General features: G+C 44.4%; 1 protein-coding gene across 1 annotated transcript in view; it reads right to left on the reverse strand.

Moving 5' to 3' along the window:
• The window catches only part of BRINP1 (BMP/retinoic acid inducible neural specific 1), a 155,459-nt gene that overhangs the window by 92,084 nt on the left and 42,147 nt on the right, over window positions 1-21,228 (reverse strand). The window contains exon 2 of the mRNA XM_006119724.5: window positions 11,442-11,709. Within this exon, the coding sequence (XP_006119786.1) occupies window positions 11,442-11,659 (218 nt within the window). The 5' untranslated portion in view covers window positions 11,660-11,709. The remainder of the gene's footprint in view (window positions 1-11,441; window positions 11,710-21,228) is intronic.

The raw sequence follows: 21,228 nt of genomic DNA on the forward strand, positions 1-21,228 counted from the left end.
GGAGGGATCATAACAGGTAATCCTCACAAAATCCCTGTCACCCACCTCCAGAGAAACAGAGGCTAGGGACACCACTCCTATCCATCCTGGCTAATAGCCATTGATGGACCTAACTTCCATGAATCTATCCAGCTCTTTGAACCCTATTAAAGTTCTAACCTTCACTGCATCCTCTGGTGTGTGCTGGGTGAAGAAAAACTTCCTTTTGTTTGTTTTAAACCTGCTGCCCTTTTATTTTGGGAATAAGTAAATAACTTTTCCTTTTTCACTTTTCCATACCAGTCATGACTTTATAGACCTCTGTCATATCCCCCCTTAGTCTCCTCTGAAGTCTTCATGGATGCCAAATAAGGCAGCCAACACAGATGTCATATTTCAATTCCAGGGCGAAAAAAGAATCAGCATGTACCTGGTTTACACTGTGTTCTTTAAAGAAAATTCAAAGGCTATTGTTTGCCAAGCCCTGTTGGCTGTGGGGAATTTCACTGCCTGCTCAGCAGGGATTCCGGCTGAAACACGGGTTTTAAAAGTCTGGTTGAAACAAAACTGGGGTTTGTGTTAGCCAATCTTTCAAGGCCTGGCAAGCTCCCTCACACTCTTTTGACCACCATACCTTCTTCAGCTCCAAATTTTTGGTTAAATTGGACAGGGGTGCTGCAAGTGTCATGAAGTCTGACATGAAGCGGCGGTAGTATTCCTCTAGCACTTGCTTCTCAATGGTCGGGGTTTTACACTCCTTCAAGGCTTGCACCACATGGTTCCTCATCCCACGGTGTACTCCAAGTAGGTCACCCAAATGACATTTCCCCAGGTTCACTGTGAGACCTGCTTTTTCCAAAGTTTTCAACATCATGGCGAGGTGTTGGAGGTGTTCCTACCAATGCCGGCTATAGACCATTATATTATCTATATACACGGTGGCATACAGGTGATGCGGATGCAACAATCAGTCCATCAATTGTTGGAATGTAGTGGCAGCCCCATGTAACCCGAAGGGCATGGTCACGAACTAGTATAGCCCAAAGGAGGTGGGGAACGTGGTCTTTTCTTTAGAGATTGGCGTCAAGGGAATTTGCCAATATCTAAGGTCAAATCTAAGATAGAAATGTACCTCGCATGGCCCAGTCTCTCTAGTAACTTGTCGACCCATAGCATTGGGTAAGCGACAAAATGGATACAGTGTTCACTTTCTAGAAATATATCACGTCATCCCGTTGGGTTTTGGGACCAGCACAATGGGGCTCCTTCACTCACAGAGGGTATGTCTACACTACAGTGTTATTTCAAAATATCTTATTTCAAAATCGTTAATTTGAAATAGCTTATTTCAACATAACACATCTACACACAAAATGCATTTTGAAATAGTGTTTTGCTATTTCGAAATAGTGCGTCCACACTGAGTGGACACTGAATTGCATTGAAGGCTGGCTGGAACCGGGTCCAGCAGGGCATCAGGTCAGGAGTTTATTTGTGTGGCTGCTGCCTGAGGCTATCCAAGGCATGTGTTTAAAGGGACCCCTACCCCGGGCAGCCAGTTCTCAGCTTTCCCTGCTTGCTTGCCTACCTCGATGAGGGACAGTAAAGCATTTGTGTCCCTGTGTGCTCTGGTTGCCCTCACTCGGGACACCACAGCACTCTGCAACATGGAACCAGAGCTGCCCCTGGGTCTGGCAGGTATGGAGCGAACAACAGACCTTCTGGCATCTTCCACTTCTTCAGCAGGTTTACAGGGTATGTCCGTACCCCCCTTCTTCTTCCAGAAAGTCTCACTTCATAATCTACTGGTCCCACTCACCATACTACTTCAAACGGGCCCTGCCACTTCACCAGCAGTTTGGAGTCCTTCGAGGCTAGCAGGAGAAGTATGTGGTATCCCTATTTGAATGTTTGGAGCTTTGCCCCTCAATTGTAGAAATGGGCTTGGGCCTGTTGGGCCTGCAAGAGGTTGCTTTGGGCAAATTCCCCCAGTTTCTGTAGATGCTGCCTGAGTTGTAATACGTAGGGTATGGTGCCCATAACCTAGGACTCTTGCTCTTCCCAGTTTTCTTTTAAGAGGTCAAGTATCCTGCGAGGTTGTTGGCCGTACAGGATTTCAAACAGTGAAAAGCCTGTCAACACCTGGGGCACCTCGTGTACCGCAAACAGTAGAGCCGGGAGGAGTTTATCCCACATATGGAGGTCTTTCTGCACAAACTTACAGATTGATTTTAAGGTTTGATTAAACCGTTCCACCAGGCTGTCTTTTTGAGGATGGTACACGGTGGACAGGAGAGCTTTGATATTTAGCAGCCAAAACAGTTCAGCCATCAGCTTCGAAGATACATTTGTTCCCTGGTTGATTAGGATCCCTTTTGGTATCCCAACTTGAGAAAACAATTTGAGAGGCTCCGTGGCTATGGTGGGGTCAGTGGTCTTCTGCAATGGCATGGGTTCAGGGGACCTAGTGGGATAGTCCACTATCACAACAATGTATTGGCATCCAGAGCTCGCCTTTTCCAAAGGTCCCACCAGGTCCAGGCTGATCCGTTCAAACGGACCTCCCCACCACAGGCAATGCTACCAATGGGACCTTTGGTACTCCCTTTTTGCTGGTGTGCTGGCACTCGGGACAGGATTCACAAAAGTCATGTACCTCGTGGTGGATTCCCGGCCAGAAAAATCTCTGACCCACCCCTGTAGGGTCTTCTCCTGCCCCAGATGTCCAGCCCAGGGATTAGCATAGCCCAGTTGCAGCATGCCCTTCCTATATTTAGTGGGGACCCGGAGCTGCCACATCTCCACCCCAGATTGTGGGTCCTGGACCACCCGCTAGAGGCAGTCAGCTCATACTTGAAACCGCAGGCCCTTGGGCTTATGGGTGTCTCCTTTGCTCTCTGACTCTCTCACCTGCTCCCAGGCTCAATTCAATGTTGGGTCTTCCCTCTGGTCTCTCACGAAGTCCCCACCAGTGTCCAGCCATTCCCCTCTCCTCAATTGGTTCATCTATGGCCCTTCGGGGTGGGTTCCGCTTTTGGCTCAGGTCTATTCCCTTGAGCCACCAAACCCCAACTCCATGGGCATCAGCTTGTCTCCTGCAGTTCCTGCTGGCTCAAGGGCTTCCACCAGGTCTGCCCAAACCAATGTCTGGCTACACCCGGAGTTTACTAAGGCAGTAACCGGGGTCCCCTCCACTGGGAGCTCAGCTAGCACTTTGGCTGGGCCTCTCTCTCTTGCTCTCTGACCTGCTGTCAACATGTGTCCAAAGGTACAATCCATGTGGGGGCATTAACAACAGAAATGTCCCTCTTGCCTGCACTCATAGCATCTGGGTGACTCCATCTACCCGGCCTTCTCCAGCAGGGGATGTCCCCTTCCCCTTGCTTGTTGGAGGATAGATGGCCTCTGGAGTCCCTCTCTATCTTGGGGTGGCGAGGTATTTTCCTTGGGGGCCGTGCTTCTTGATAGCCTGGGGCTGGTCCCTCCCTTTCTCTTTCTGAGCTGGCCAGTCCCGGGTACTCTTTCCTCCCTCCCCAAGGTCCTCAGCTGCCCTGTAGTCCTCCATCAGAGAGATGGTCTCATTCAAGGACTTAGGTTGGTTCCACCTCACCCAGCTTTGGCCTCTGGTGGGGAGGATTTGCACAAATTGTTCTACCACTATCATTTCAGCCACTTGTACCACCTCTCAGGTTCCACCCATCACCGATATAAGTCCCAGAGCTTCTGAACTACGGCCTGAGGTCTAGCTCTGGTTGTGTATCACTCCTGATGGAAGCACTAGCGATACATCTCCGGACTTGTGCCTGCCTGATCAAGGATAGCTGCCTTTACCTGGGGATAATTCAGAATATCACGGAGGTCCTATAGGCTAGTTGGGCCGGTCCAGTCAAGTAGGGGGTCAGTTTCATCACCCAGTGTTCACTCGGCTACCTGGCAGCTGTGGCAACCCATTCAAAAGGAACTAAAAAAGCCTCAGGGTTGTTTCCAGTTTCCATCTTGCTCAGGCGAATGGTCAGGTGCTGGAGGTCTCTGAAGGTCCCTTCCCTGGCCAGACTGATGTCTAGTGAAGGAGTTGCCAGCCCCTCGCATTGTCAGTTGCTGGAGCCTTTGGTCTTGTTGTGCCAGCTGCTGGGCAGCCAATTCCCTAAGGAGTTGCTGCTGTTTCTCTAGCTGCTGCTTTGTCTACAACTGTTGTTGGGCTGCGAGTTCCTGTAATAATTGACCCTGTTGCTCCTCTGCTCTTGGGCCGTCTGCTGCTGCTGATTCTCAGCTTTGTGGGATCCATATCTAAGACAGTCTTTGGACTACTTTAGTATAGGCCCTCCCCATGGGCACTGGCTATTCTAATCAATGCCCTTTACCTCAAAGGCCAGATCAGGCGCCAAGCCCATGATCTCCACCAAGTTGTCGAGGGGCAGGACCCCTTGATGGTCCAGAAGCCCTAAAGTCAGAATCCGTGCCCACTTTCTGCAGGCTCAGTCCCAAAGTACAGTTCCCTCTAACAGGGTATATATGGCTCTGCAGTCCTAGTTCCAAACACAGTTCCCCCTATTAGAGTAAACACAGTCCTGCAGGCCTAGTCCCAACCACACTCCCCTCTCTCAGGGTCACTATGGCCTAGAGGCCTAGTCTGAAGGTAAGCCTCCCTAAATTACTAGGGAGCTGAATTGTTCTGGGGTGGGGAGGTAGGGGACCCAGGCCCTCCCACTCAACCAGGTCCCAGCCCCAGGCCCTATTGGCTGTGGGGGATTTCACTGCCTGCTCAGCGGGGATACAGGCGGAAACACGTTGAGCTCCGGGAGGATGATTTTCCACTCTGGGCCACTTCCTACCATCCCAACGTGTTGCTCAGCTCTTCGGTCGTTTCTCAGTGGCCAGAGCTGTTGCTGGGGCTGCGGCTGCGGCTGCGGCTGCTGCTGCCAGGGTCGCTGCTCCTGGGGCGGCTGTGGCTGTGCCAGCTGCGCAGGGGCTGTTCAGGAGCTCCCATCTGAGCTCCTTCCCCTCGAGCGGTCAGCCCCGACTGAGTTGTTCCCTGGGCTTTTATACCCAGCTCTGCCTGGGAGCATGCCCAGCAGGGCTGTGGGGGTGGATTCTTATTGGATACCTGCCACAGAGCAACTCCCTGCTCCTTAATGCAAGGTAGATACACCCCATCACAGGGCATACCATGGTTTTATATAGAGGCAATACGATATTCTCTGCCTTTTTAAATGACTCCTAACATTCTATTTGCTTTTTTGACTGCCGCTGCACACTGAGTGGATGTTTTTAGAGAACTATCCACAATGACTTCTAGATCTCTCTTTGAGTAGTTGTAGCCAAATTAGTCCCCATCATATTGTATGTATATTTGGGATTATTTTTTCCAATGGGCATTACTTTATATTTACCAACATTAAATTTCATTTGCCATTTTGTTGCCCAATTATTTAGTTTGGTGAAATCTTTTTGAAGCTCCTCATAATCTGCTTTGATCTTAACTATCTTGAGCAGTTTAATATCATCTGCAAATTTTGCCACTTCACTGTTTCCCCCTTTCTCTAGATCATTTATAAATAAGTTGAATAGGATGGATCCCAGGACAGACCCTTGGGGTACCCCACTCATTACCTCTCTCCACTCAGAAAACTTACCATTTATTACTACCCTTTGTTTCCAGTCTTTTAATCAGTTATCAGTCCACAAAAGGACCTTCTCTCTTATCCCATGACAACTTACTTTACTTAATAGTCTTTGGTGAGGGACCATGTCAAAGGCTTTCTGGAAATCTAAGTATACTGTATCCACCGGATCACACTTGTCCACGTGTTTGTTGATCCCCTCAGAGAACTCTAGTAAATTGATAAGGCATGATTTCCCTTTACAGAAACCATGCTGACTTTCCCCCCAACACATTATATACATCTATGTATCTGACAATTTTATTCTTCACTATAGTTTCAATTAATTTGCCCATGCTGACATTAGACTTACCGGTCTGTAATTGCCAGGATCCCGTCTAGAGCCCTTTTTAAATATTGGTAGCACATTAGCTATCTTCCAATCATTAGGTATGGAAGCGAATTTAAATGATAGGTTACAAACCATAGTTGTTAGTTCAGCAATTTCCCATTTGAGTTCTTTCAGAAATCTTGGGTGAATACCATGTGGTCCCGGTGACTTGTTACTGTTAAGTTTATCAGTTTGTTCGAAAACCTCTTTTAATGACACCTCAATCTGGGACAATTCCTCAGATTTGTCACCTAAAAAGAAAGGCTCAGGTTTGGGAATCTCCCCAATATCCTCAGCCGTGAAGACTGAAGCAAAGAATTCATTTAGCTTCTCTGCTATGACTTTATCATCTTTGAGTGCTCCTTTAGCATTTCAGTCATCCAAGGAGCCCACTGGTTGGTTAGCTAGCTTGCTGCTTTTGATATACTTAAAAATCTTTTTACTATTACTTTGTGAGTTTTTGGCTAGCTGTTCTTCAAACTCATTTTTTGGCTTTTCTTATTATATTTTTATTCTTAATTTGACAAAGTTTATGGTCCTTTCTATTTTCCTCACTAGATTTGATTTCCACTTTTTAAAAGATATCTTTTTATCTGTCACTGCTTCTTTTACATGGTTGTTAAGCCATGGTGGCATACTGTATCATACAGTTCTCCCGATCATCACAGACCCAGGTATCTATGTTTATTATGCTCGAATCCTCCATCACTAACACCTGCCTTTTCCTAACGAGTAGAGTTCTCTCCCCCAGAAATGTATCCTCAGTGCAAGAGGATACCATAACATCTGGCAGGAGGGTCCCGACTATAGGATCATTTCCCTCTGCTCCAGTTGAATGTTCTCCTTCCCTGAGCCTTTCATCCTTCTTAACAGCACAGGAGCTGTCTGACCAGAGGTGGGACAGTTCTACATTGGCCCAGAAAGCATCATCTACATACCTCTTGGCCTCCCTTAGCTCCTCCAGTTCAGCCACCCTGGCCTCCAAAGCCCATACATGGTCTCTGAGGTCCAGAAACTCTGCACCAAATGCACACATATGCCACCCACCCACATGCTACATTGAGTGCAATAAACAGGATAGCTCCCACTCTGCTGCTGGGCTTCTGCCTGTGTTCTCTCCTACAGTTACTTAGGTTATTGATAGGGTTTTTATTTAAATCAGGAAGAGTTGCTTTTAGTTTAGTGTAAAAGTTTTAAAGAATGGCAAGTGTACTTTACCCCCCTCCAACTCTTCTTCAAAACTCCCTCTTGAAACTCACTAAAGCTGCTAAAGGCTTGTTTTGTAGGTCCTTGCTGTAGACTGTGGAGCTTGCAAAATGAGACTTGCCCATCTCAAATGCTAACAGCACTCTATGGGAATGTCTACACAGCAGAGAAAGAGTCGAATTAAGATACACAACTTCAGCTACGTCAATTCTATAGCTGAAGTTGAAATGGCTTAATACGGCTTTTGGCACTGTCTACACAGCAGGAAGTCGAATGAAGAACACTCTTCCTTTAATTTCCCTTACTCCTTGTGAAATGTGGGTTACAGGAGTCAGACTAGGAAGTCCTCCAGCTCATCATTATTTCAAAAAAATGGCTTGCTGTGTAGAAACGCACTGTCATTTCAAAATAACATCAGTTATTCCAAAATAATGCTGTTGTGCAGATGTACCCTGTGTTCTAAATTTGCATGGTTTGAGGGCTGTGATCCAGATTTTCCACTAGCATAAACTGACCTAGCTCCATTGACTTCAAAAGGGCCCCATTGGCCTATGCCCATTGAGGATCTGGAAATATGGGCCAGATTTTCCAGTGCTCAGCAGCTACAATTGGAATCAGATTTTTAATAAGGCCTCAGTAGCCAACTGATAGCAAGCTGAGCACCGACATCAAAGCTTGGTCCTTCTCCATGAACATCAGTGGCAGATTGTGTTTTTGTTTGTTTGTTGGCTTTATCGCAGTGGCTTGAGTGGATCAGGAGCCAGAGAAGCAGATTTTCAAAGGGAAGCTGCTCACGGGAGCTCCAGTTATGACACATACCTGACTTTTCAGAAAATCTGAGCTTCCTTCTAGGCACCTAACCTATTCCAGAGAGCAGAATTCCAGAGCACCGTGTCCAGCATGCTCAATAGTGATTTACTATTATTATTAATTCTGAAGAGCTTGTCCTTGTTTTGTGTCTGATATTTAGGCAGGAAGAGAAGATTCAGTCACAAATCCTATGCTTCCATGTCCTTTTTTGACTCATGTCTTCCAACTACCTTCATAACCATGGCATTATCTCCTACCTCTCACTTCTCTAAGTCATCTCATATTTCCTATGTCTTGGCAATCATGACTTCACCCTAACTCTGTAAAATGTATTGCCTACCTCCTCACATGCTCCTAGATTACCCCACCCTTCATTGGAATACTTCTGTGATGGATGCCTTAGAAATATCACAGACCAATAGATCCACTATTGTTTCCCCTGCACATTTTAGGGTCTGGTTTGAAACTGCTCTCCACTTCCACTTAACCCTTTGTGTATTTGTTGGAGGCATATCACACAGACTGTTTCACTGGCTACTCTCCTCTCTGCCACTTTTCAACCCAGTCCTACCCTATCACTGCTCTAAATATGAGAGCCTTCTCTGCAGTCTGCCATTTGCAATAGCTTCTTTGTCTCTCGTGATCTCTCGATGATTTTCTATCTCACCTCATATCTACTTTGAAAACATAATTTGTATGCCTTTCACAGGTACCTCTTAATACTGCTCTTATTCTGCTATTTACCCACACTTCCATTATTTAACTCCACAGACTGTTTTGTGGATAAAATCTGCATGGAAAGGCAGTGGGTAAAATACTGTAGGAATGCATGGCACATGTCTCCAGTATTTGTCTATTTGTATATTTTATTGTGAGTGTTCACTGATGTTTGTGTGAATTTATATACATACTTGGTTGTGCCTGAGCATGTGTCCATGCACATAGGGCATTCTCCTTCCACCATCACCCCTATATTCCAGTGGGGTGGCATATGGTGCCATAAAAGCCCCTTAGCTGGCCAGGGAGAGTTCTCTCGGCACAGAGACAGAATAGAAGAGCCATAGGCAGCCCTGCACAGTACCTCTTGCAGCTCTTGATGTACTTGGGGGTGATTAAGGTATCCCAAGTACAGAATTGGTGTCCCTGCAATATACGTATGTTCTTTGCTGCAATGAGATATGGAACCCATGGGGAAAATGAGGCAGCAAAAACTAGAGTATCAGGGGTCTGCTTCTTCTCCCAGTGAAACTCTGAATGGGGAAGGTTGAACAATGTCTGAAAGCCACCTTACCCCTTTACTAGCCTGTAAGCTATAGTGCTCTATGCCATACCTCCTAAAGGACTGGAGGAACAATGACAGAGTCTTATCCAGTATGCTGTGAGGTTAGACTGCATAGAATCATAGTACTTGAAGGAAACTCAAGAGATCACCATGCTGGTACCTGCACTCATGGACTGAGTATTAATCTAGACAATTCCTGACAGATGTTCATCTAACCTGCTCTTAAAAATTTCCAGGGATGGAAATACTATAATCTCCCTCATTCCAGTACTTAATCACCCTGAAAATGAAGACATTTTCCTAATGCTCAACCTAAACTTCCCTTTCAGTAATTTCAGCCTACTGCTTCTTGTCCTATCTTCAGAGGTCAAAAAGAATAATTTTTTGTCCCTCCTCTTTGTAATTACTTTTTATGTACTTAAAAATGGTTATCATGTCCCCCCTTAGTCTTCTCTTTTCAAGACTAAACAACCCCATTTTTTTTCAATCTTGTCACATAGGGAATGATCTTGAGTCCTTTAATCATTTTTCTTGCTCTTCTCTGGACTTCCTTTAATTTGTCCACATCTTTCCTGAAATGTGGTACTGAGAACTGGGCAAATTCCAGATGCTTCAGTTATTGGGTTGCCCATGGAATATTGTGTGTGCGCACTCCATCTTTTTTGTTTTTAGTATGTGTGAGTGCAAAAACCTGTCTTTCCATCTGTGTGACATTCCTACCTAGGAATTCCTACCTATCTTGTTTGTATTGGCATGTTTTTGGTGCCATTTGCAATTGTATACTAGGGCCTATACACATGTGTAGATATGCATATATGCACGTGTACCTAAGAACGCTGTCAACCGTCACAAATGTATCACAATATTTGAATAATTTTTTTCCAACAGCCTCTGCTTCTGTAAGCAAGAGATTGCATAATAATCAGTTTCCATTAATACAAAACAGTTTTTTGTCCTTGTTTGAAGAAACAAGGTTGAAAACACAAACGCTGTGTCTAGACTGCATCCCTTTTCCGTAAAAGGGATGCAAATTAGACACATCGCAATTGCAAATGAAGTGGGGATTTAAATCTCCCCCCCCCCCCCCCGCTTAATTTTCATAAACATGGCTGCCGCTTTTTTCCGGCTCGGAGCTTTGCCAGAAAAAAACGCCAGTCTAGATGCAGATCTTTCGGAAAATAAAGCCTTTTCTGAAAGATCCCTTATTCCTCTTAAAATAAGGGATAAGGGATCTTTCAGAAAAGGCTTTATTTTCCAAAAGATCCGCATCTAGACTGGCACTTTTTTCCGGCAAAGCTCAGAGCCGGGAAAAAGTGGCAGCCATGTTTATGCAAATGAAGCCGGGGGGATTTAAATCCCTGCTTCATTTGCAATTGCGATGTGTCTAATTTGCATCCCTTTTACGGAAAAGGGATGCAGTCTAGACACAGCCAAAGTGAATAAAGCCTAAAGACTCAGAATGCAGAAAGCACATAAAAAGAACCCAACATTTATTATTTTTATAAAAAGTCTCTTGAATTTTAAGCCAATCACATGATTTTTGGGGGTGGGGCTTGTTTTTGGAGTACTTGGGATGGGTAGTACCTCTAGAGGTAAATTTCAGTTGTGTAAAAACTGGCATGTTGGTATGTGTCTATACTAGGTACATCAACATAACATGGGAGGATGGACTAGGCGACCTTGGGTGGTCCCTCTTACTCCAGCATTTCTAATGGTTTTACAGATTGGTATGTTAGCTTGTGAATGAATGCATATATAGTAGGCAGATGGCTGGATGTGCATATAGATTTTTATTCAGGTACATATGCACAGTGCTAGATGCATTTTCATATGCTCATTTGTGAGCCCATGTATTTAATCTTTGCCCATATATGACACATTCACAGGCACATCAGACATGTTCTCCCCTGGTCTGCTGTCTATATGCATTGGTTTTATGTTGTGCTAGTCCCCATGATGCCCACACGCATTCATCGCTTACGTCAGAGCTTTACATGAACTGTAGCTGAATGTTTGAAGCACCTGTCAATGTTAATGAAAGGCAGTAGATAGTCAAAAAACATTCCCAGACTGAATAGAACAGTGATGGCTCTAAACCAATGACTAGTTTCTACAGTGACCTTGGAGTTCACATTGGCTGCAAAGCTATGAGCTCTGTAGGAAATCAACATACCTGTATATTTTATATCTGGTTGTAAATCCTTGACGATGTCTTTCCACAAAGGATAAGTAACTCCGTGAGTGGTGGAAAGGCCCCCTGTCTGAAATAAGCCAATCAAATTCCTTGGAGACATGTTGGTTGGTAACAGCTGGTTCCTGGTGGGAGGGCTGTATTATTATATGGTCCCATATAAACAGGAAGTAGAGGAACTCAACAAGCCTCCAGTTCATGCTTTTCTATCTGCCTTTTTCCTCTCATTCTTGCTCCATTCTATGGAGTCCTGTGGAGGAAAAGAGGAAAGGAAAGTAAAAGGAAAGAGAGAGAGAGAGAAAAAAAAGCAAGAAAGATGAAAGGAATAGAAGAAGAGAGAGAGAGAGAAGAAAGAAATATGGTTAAAAATGTAATCATAGAAATATTTTTGTAGCTGTTAATTATTTCAAATAGTTGGCACAACATGAAAACAAACTTAACACCGGATTTTAAAAGCCATGAGTCGACTTGTACTGCAGTTCTGGGTACCTGACTGTGTTTCATTGTTTGATACATAGATCTATGGGCATGCTCTCAGAGCATGCATTCCCTTGTGAAACAGCAAGGGCAGAACCCAATTGTGCCACACCTCATTTGCCCACATTTGCTCATTCACTCGGGGAAGTTCTCTGCAATGCTGCAGTGGAAAGAGGAGGCCGGATGTGCAAGGTGGCTGCACCCCAGGCTTCAATTACATGTTTATCATCCTTTTAATGCTGTGCCAGATAAATGTGTCTTTTGCTTTCATGTCTCTCTGATTATCTGTAATCCATACTCCACGCAATCTGAGCAATCCATAAAGACCTTGCTCATACTTTTAAGTTGGGCCAAAAAAAAAAGAGAGAGAGAGAGAGAGAAATAAAATACAGTAATAATTATCTAGTTTTCAGAGAAAAAAAATCCTGCAGAACTTTGAAGGATAAAGATCATACCATGCTTGATAGACTAGGCCTTTGAGGAGTGGGAGCAAATAAACCATTATTTTGTTATTTGCATTAAAGTAGCACGTAGGGCACCTAACTATGGTCAAAGCCCCATTGTGTTAGGCACTGCCCGTGCACAGAGTAAGGGACAGCTCTGCCCTGAAGAGCTTAGAAGTCTAGGCAAGACCCAAAATGAGTGAGAGGGGAAACAGAGGTATAAGAAGATGAAGTGCCTTGCTAAGGTCTCACAACGGGACAGTGGCAGAGATTCCAACTCCCATTCCAGTGCACTTGCCATTCAGTCATGCTGACTCCTCACTCACATCGTTGGTGCTCTGCCTCCTACAGGGTGATACTTGGGTTTACAATAGTGGAAGATGAATGTGATTGCTAGCCACACTGCAGGGATGGTCCTTACCCATCATTTTTGTGACAAAGATAGAAGGGAGGAGAGCACAGCAGGCTCCCAGGTAGTATCAATTAGCTATTCATTACAGACAACATCTTCTTTTCTAAATCCCCGTTGTGAAAGGTTTGGCTGGAAGAGAGATGTGTGTGAGTGAGTCTGTATCTGGGTGTGCCGGGTGTGCTGTACACATGTACAACTCCCAGAGTATGTGTCTGTGTGTGAGACAGAGGTCCAAAGTGCCTGTGTTTATCTGAATATGGATTTATGTCATCAGGAAGGCATATGTGAGTGACATGAGGCTACAGCATGTGATTATGAGTGTGCATGTGTTTGCGCAGGTGCCTCAAAATCCAGTGTGACTGGGTGTTGGTGGTGGTGAGTGTGTGAGGGGAGGATGTGGGAGGCTGCACGTGTGCACAGCATATGTTTATGCTGCTGCAAGTAAGCGCTTCAGCACTTTGCAAAGCTAAACAATCCATGGAGCTTGTTTTCCAGTGTTCTGTTGAGCAATTCCCTCCCCCTCCCCAACTGAAGTTACACTAAATGAAAAAAAAAGCATTAAATAGAGGCAATGAATGTCATCCTAGAGCAGTCTCTGTTAGCTTTCTCTGCTGGACAGGTTTGAACCTCTCTTCAGTTACTATGGTGCATTATTACTCTTCATTGTCTTGTGGCAGTGCGAAGGGGGTCTATGTAAGGAGGAAGTATGGGCTACTGGTTAAGTGGGCTGCTGGGCTACAGAACTGCAATTAATTCCTGTCTCAACCATGGACTCATTGTATGACCTTAGACAAATCACTTTCTCATTACTCCCAATTCCTCATCTGCAGAAAGGGGATAAATCTTCCCTGTTTCACAAAAATGTTGATCATAAAACACTTCAGTACTACAGTAATAAGCTCCATAGTAATCCCTAGACTGGTAGTGTTAGGATTTGCACAAACACATTTCAACAGCTAGTCCATGTAACAGCACTTGCATTCTACACCAATGGGCCAATCAAAGGATGGAAGAGAAGACAGGCGCAGACTGAAAGATGAAGTCACTAACAGTCATACAGAAGATCAGTGGTACCACTAGGCCCAGAATCCCAGTCTCATGGCTTCTAGACCATACAGCCACTCAATAGTATGGATATCCTTAATGTTTTGTTAGTCTTTAAAGTGCTACTAAACTATTTGCTGTTTTTTAATTTTTTCCTGTTACAGACTAACTGGGCTACCCCTCTGAAACTTCTTAACATATATAGATAGTCTTCCAAACATTTTCCACACAGCTCAAGATGCTCCTGTCAGGTGAGTGAGTCTGGAGAAATCAAGGCCAATAAGGAAACAGAGGTTGGGGAGGGAAAAGGAACAGAGCTACCAACGCAGTTGGGTGCAGGCTTTGGGTAGACAACTACAATGATGTATATAACAATGAAAAAGAGTTCAGTAAAATATCACAGAACCACTACACAGATGTTTAACAGAACTTCTTCCACTGAAATAAGCTGAGGTTAAAATAAATAGGCAGGAATTATACAAATTAATGAACAAAATGGAAGCAGTGATTAAGACAAAGATGGTAATAACAATACAGCCACAACAGGGTGTACTCTGTACCATTTCATACCATAGCTAAGCAGGCTATCCTTGCAATCCCTGTTCTTGTCTTCCTGTCTCCCATCTTCCTTTTTCCTGTCCTGCCTCTTCCCAGAAGGCAATTAAATTTATTTTCAATAAAATTGGCAAGCTAGTGTTATTTATTTTAAAAAATAATCCCTCTCCTTCTTTTGCCTAGCTATTTGTCAGAGCCCTGAGGCAGGGTTCCTGGCCTTCTAGATGTTTCTACAGCACCAATCACAATGAAGCCTTGATCCTGACTTGGCTGCTTTGGGTTCTGCACACTCTAATAATTAATGGGAAGAATGAAGAGCGATGAATGGCTTTCCCAGTGCCATAGAGGGTTTGAGGCTGGATGAGAAGAACACACCAATTCTTAAGTGTCTTCTGATCCTGGTTCCTGAGCCAGAATTAGAATTCAGGACAGAATGCCTAACTTCTAGTCATCTGTTCAAACCACACCTCTGCTTCTCTGGCTATGTCTACACTACACTGTTCTTCCGGAAAAAGCTGCACAAATTGCAAACCGGAATTTGTGTAACTTTTTCCGCTTCTTTTTTCCGAAGAGGCTTTTCCAACATTTGGCCCATCTTCACTGGGCCAAATGTCAGAAAAAAAAACCTTTTTCAGAACATCCCTTCTTCCTCATAAAATGAGGTTTACAGGAATGCTGAAAACGCATGTCTGCTCTTCCAAAAAAAATTTCAGAAGAGCAGACACGTTCCCAGGATGTGGTAGAGTTTTCATAGCCTCAGAGTCTGAGCACTAACAATATCCTTTCTCCATACAATGAAAAGTTAAAAGTTCACCCTACTTCTCTATTAGATAAGCATCAACATCAGTTTCTCCTAATGATCAGCTCTACTGCACACATAGACCTAACTATGCCCATTCTCTGATTATTTAACCCCTCAGTAACTTCCTCATTTGCCAGGCATCCAGGATCAGTTCCCCGTTAACCATTCTTTTTTACTGAATTCCTGCAGTGCAGGGAGAATTGGCTTTTTGTATTAAAATGGAGAAATAGCTGACCTCCAATCCCCTGTCCAGTTCAAACCCATTGTGGAATACTCGATGGAATGGTTGTAACAGTCCTCAATCAAATCACCAATCTACTATCTCAGATGTGGAATTGCATGGTATCTTGGTTGCCTTTGTTCATCTCAGACCAAAGACAGAAGCACACAGAGAACAATTATCTCCCCCTCCACCATGTTTATTACGGTCAGGTTTAGGGTAATGATATAAAGACCTTGGGTGACTCCTAACCCTGCATGCAGTCATCAGTTGCCGGACCTAAATCCACATGTGAATGATATTGCCCCACGCAGTCAGAAGAAAGGCAAACCTGGATTCTGGAATGAGGCTGGAAGAAAAAGCATTCGGAGCAGGGAGCAGAAGAAGGGGCAAAGGAAGAGGAAAAATCATGACTTTCCGCCACCAGTCTAGACAATTATATCACAATCAAGTTTAATTTTTTATTAGTGTCTTTTCCCCCCATAGCTGCTAAAAAGATGTTGTTTGGCATTAAACATTAATACACACTACAGGGCTGGTCCCCATGGAAGCCATAAAAACCTACTAAGTGGGATTATTTTATGTTTAAGGCAATATTGCAAAGTCTATTAAATCTAACTGCTAACTGCCTCAAGTTTCAAATTACTGTGTTGTATGGCCTTCTGGAGCTGCCCCAATGATGGAGACACCCCAGAGACTTGCAGAGATTGGGTGAGGGTTGGAAAAGGGGAGGAGGTTCCAAAATCTGTAGCCCTTTGTTCTGAGTCCAAAATCTAACCGAAAATATCATCTGGCACAAAACTAATGCCTTAGAATGAAGGATGGCCTTGTGATTTACCTGCCTGGCCTGTTTAGACTGCATTTTCTTTGGGGCAAGGACTGTCTCTTGTTGTGAGTTTGTACTTCACTTCGCAAAATATAGCCCTGCGGACAGCTGGGATCTCTAAATACTACTACAATGTAAATAATTAATAACCAGTACAATAATGAGTAGCAGAAAGAACTGACGATCCCTTTTAATAATATGGCAGGTAAAATCCGGTATATTCAGTAGAGAGCATCATGGCACAGGAGTCTGTTGACAGGTCCTTATACATTTATATATCAAATTTGAACATGCACCATATGCCAGAATAATGTTTGTTAATGTATCTGAATGGAAGTGGTGTGGGATTCTGATCAGAGTTGAGATTAACAGTCAACACTGCATGGACAGCATGTTGAGGGCCTACTTCTCCATTACAGTGATGTTCCATCCCACCATTTTGCTAATGTAAACTTACCTTTAAATTAGAGTATATTTGCACAAAATTTTGGTCCCCATGCACTGCCAGAATGACAAAAAATGATCTTCATGTAAATGAGAATTCAGGCCTGAGCATTTAAAATTCACCTACTGTCTTTTAATTCTCTTTGAGAACTCTGAGGTTTTGTAGCAAAAAGAGGCCAATACTTTGTGTTATCTGGGTATTATCTATGTTGGAATTTACATTTAATTTCATCATGACCAATAGCTGCACATTTGTTAATTATATTCTGCAGTTCTGCTTCTGTACGACAGCAGCTTTTATCCAAGAAGTTCAAATTGCATTACAAACATAAATGGAAGCTCTCAATGCCTCGTTGTGGTAACTAAGCACCACTATCCCCTTTGTTTCTGAAATAAAGATAGCGAAAAATCAGATGCGTACTTGACCACTCTGATAACTATTGTAAGGTATTCAGATATCATGTGAGATAGATATGGGTGATGATTTTACAGAGAACAATATTCTTATTATCCCTGTTTTACAAAGAGACACTGACTTGCCAAAGATGACAGTTGCATAGGAGAAACAAGAATCCAGAGATCCTGACTTCCAATCACCAGTTCTAAAGACTCTGGTCGTGTCTAGACTGTCCAGTTTTTCTGGAAAATCAGCCGCTTTTCCGGAAAAACTTGCCAGCTGTCTACACTGGCCACTTGAATTTCCGCAAAAGCACTGATTTCCTACTGTAAGAAATCAGTGCTTTTTGCGGAAATACTATGCTGTTCCCGTTCGGGCAAAAGTCCTTTTTGCGCAAAACTTTTGCACAAAAGGGCCAGTGCAGACAGCTGAGATTTGTTTTCCGCAAAAAAGCCCCGATCGCGAAAATAGCGATCGGGGCTTTTTGCGGAAAAGCACGTCTTGATTGGCCACGGACGCTTTTCTGCAAAAAGTGCTTTTGCAGAAGAGCGTCTGTGCCAATCTAGATGCTCAGTTCCGCAAATGCTTTTAACGGAAAACTTTTCCATTAAAAGCATTTCCAGAAAATCATGCCAGTCTAGACGTAGACTCTTTTTGGAATTCCAATAAGGCCCTTGTTCTAAAACCACACCTCTCCTTTAACATTAATCTACTATATATTTGGGAGAGTTTGTCTGTCTGTGAGTGTGTCTGTGTGTCCATCTGTCTGTCTGTTTGTTCAAGAACTCCTCCTAAATGGTAAAGACTAGGATTGCCAAATTTGGTAAACAGCTTCTTCTTATAACGTAAAGCAACGTAAGGGTTTGGTAATGTCAGGAAAATGGGATGTTACTGGAAATGGATTGCTTCTTGTAAAAACATGCAGAAAAGAGACAGAATCACCATCCTGGTGAAAGGGGCTGGTGGAGGGAGTATCCCCCCCCCACTTGTGGGGCTGCCCTAGCCCCGAGCCTCCCATCCCCCAGGCACCCTTCAGGTAGGGTGGGAGGGGCTGAAGTTCCATCCCTAATTTGTATGGGAATATTTCTGGCTGTTCCCCTGCATCAGGGAGAGAGGGGAAAGTGCAGTTTGTCTGGAGAATGCAAGGGGAATTCAAATCATCCATGAGACATGCTCCTGTTGTGCCCGCTGGAGCTGAAGAAGCCATGAGAGGTCCTGCTCACCTGTCCCCAAGCTACTGTGGTGAGAAGGGGCTGGCTTAGGAAGGTGTGTGAGTGCCCAGGGGCCTAATGCCTAAGGGCTCAGCATCTGGTGCTATGATTGAAGGTTTGAGTCCCACCTTCATTCCCACCCCCTGGTAGCAGCTCAGCCACCAGCAGCTTCTGTCCATGGGAGAGCCTGCATACTGAACCCCTCACTTCCAGCCCTGCCCCAAGCAATGATTTAAACAAAGAAATACAAAAATTATTTGTGTTAAGGTAAATGCTTGGTAAATCTTCTAGTGGTAGATGAATTAGTGTGCGTCATTTTTCCAGAATAGTGACCATTATTCCAGAAAAACAATACTTTCTGTCAAAATAATGGATGGCTTTTTCTAACAGTGGTAAACCTCATTCCACGAGGAATAAGCCCTTTTCCAAAAAAGCTTTTTCAGAAGAGGCTGTGTGTAGATGCTCCACTGCTACTGTGTCAAAACAGCTCCTCACTAGGGCCATTCTAAGATATTCTTCCCCAGTGCCTTCTGGGGCTCTCAATCGAGATAGCACGTTGTAGAAGCTATTTTATGTTTAGCTAGAAGCCATCCTGTATAACAGAAACCATTTCAGCTTTTTGTCTTTGAACGTAGGCCAGAGTGAACTTTCTATCACTCCACGCGCCAGGCCAAGACAGATGTGCTATTGGAATGTGTTAATTGGGCTGGTTCAGAGAGGAGAGGTACTCCCTCGTACCTGTCCGCCATCTTGTTGATAAGGCTTTGTTTTTCCTAGTTTAATTGATTATTTCTGTAATTGGATGCCCTGACGTCAGACTGTTTGGTTAAGGGTATAAAGATACTAGGATTGATTGTATTAAGCAGCCTTACTGGGCCCGGCTTTGCTGAGACCACGTTTGGCTCACTTTGCTTTTATTGGCCAATAAAACTGTCTGTTTAGCCACGTAAACTGAGTGAGGTGTTTGCTTCGACAATTGGAACAGGGGTGTTGTTCCCGATTACATATCAGATTTCTGGGGGAAGCACTATTCTCCTCCAGCCAGCAACTCCTAAAGGACAACGATCAGTGGCACGTATTGAGACGGGGAATAATAGCCCCATCGCCGCTTATCCTTTACGGGAAGTCCCAAACCCACAAGGAGGGCGTATGCGGGTTTACCAACCCTGGACCAAAACCGAATTACATGCCATGGCCAAAGATTTTCCCTCAGTAGAAGAGGACCCGGTAAAATTTAAAGCAGAACTGGCACTAGTAATACGGTCTTATGATCCTAACTGGCAAGACCTCAATCTGCTTTTGAGGGTGATTCTGCCTGATGATAAGTGTAAAAAGATTTTAAAGAAGGCAGGCTGGCCACCTGGACCTATTTCAGGAGACCCAGATTTAGCAGCTAATAAAGAGGCTCTCACCCGAGCTAGAAATGGACTGCTTGATAGTATCCTTCAAGTCTTTCCCAAACTTCCGAATTGGGTTAAAATTAGCACCTGCAAACAGGAAGAAAATGAATCACCAGGTGCCTATTTGGAAAGGCTTACTAAAGTGTTTGAAAGGCACTCTGGCATTGAAAACCCAGCTGACACTGCCAAGCAGGCGCTGGGTGCCACTTTTGTTACTGGACTGGATCCAGCTATCGAGACCCTGTTAAAACAGATAACCATCGGCTGGGAAACTAAACCCTTAGAGGAGCTTCTGACAGTGGCAAACCACTGCAGACAGTGTATAAAGGCTAAGCAGGACAAAGAACCTAAGCTTATGGTTCTGCAATCACTGCCTACTAAAACAGGCAGGAGTCGGGGGCGTCCTATAGAACGACAATCACGGGGCTCACCCTGGTCTGGAAATTCTGCCGGCCGTGGCAACCCCAGGATAAATGCAAACACTTGTCACTATTGCAAACAGCCAGGACACTGGAAAAGTCAGTGCCCAAACCGCCCCATGCAGCCAGAGCCTGTAGCTTTCAGACCCCCGCAGGGTCAGTTTACTTTAGCAATGGCTGAGAGTCAATAGGGGTGCCCAGAGGAGGATTGCAACTTCACCCTTTTATCTCCGCTTATTCCCCTAAATTCTGACGGCACCCTCACTTGCCAGGTTGCTGGACAAAACACCCAGGTTTTAGTGGACACAGGTGCTAGCAGATCCACTCTCCAAGCGTCTTCTTTCTCTATTCCTATTTCTAACCAGGTTGTTAATGCAGTTGGTATTTCTAATCAAGTCGTGCCTCACCCTGTTTCTAAACCCGTGTCTCTTGTACTAGGACCTATTTCTGAGCATCATTCCTTTCTCCTAAGTCCTACTTCCCCTGTGAATTTATTAGGAAGAGATTTATTGTGCAGATTGCGTTGCACTATTTTCTGTACTCCTGATGGGGGTTTATCTTGAAGTGCCTGCACAGACCCGACAGGAGGTGGAGGACCTGCTGCAGGGTCCTGACACTGAACTATTTCCCTTAATTCCTGATTCGGATGCTGATCTTTTGTCCCAGGTCCCCAACTGTTTGTGGGCCACCACCCCAAACGAAGTGGGCAGGATATCAGTAGATCCCGTTTACATTTCTGTTGACAAAACTAAGCGTCTGCCCCGTATTACCCAATACCCACTGAATCCTGCAGCTGAGGCAGGAATTCAGCCTGTTATTTCTGATCTCTTGGCACAAGGTGTTCTTGTTCACTGTACAAGTGAGTGTAATACTCCTATAGTGCCTATAAAGAAACCAGGAAGGGACACCTATCGTTTCGTCCAGGACCTTCGAGCTATTAACGCTATTGTCATTTCTCAATTTCCTGTTGTGCCTAACCCAACCACTATTCTCTCCTCTATCCCACCTGATTCCACCCATTTTACTGTCGTTGATCTCTCCTCCGCCTTTTTCAGTGTTCCCCTCCACCCTGATTGCCAATATCTTACTGCTTTTACTTATAAAGGACAGCAATACTGT

Source organism: Pelodiscus sinensis, chromosome 23 (genome assembly GCF_052426305.1).
Source record: "Pelodiscus sinensis isolate ZL-2025 chromosome 23, ASM5242630v1, whole genome shotgun sequence".
Taxonomy (NCBI): domain Eukaryota; kingdom Metazoa; phylum Chordata; order Testudines; family Trionychidae; genus Pelodiscus; species Pelodiscus sinensis.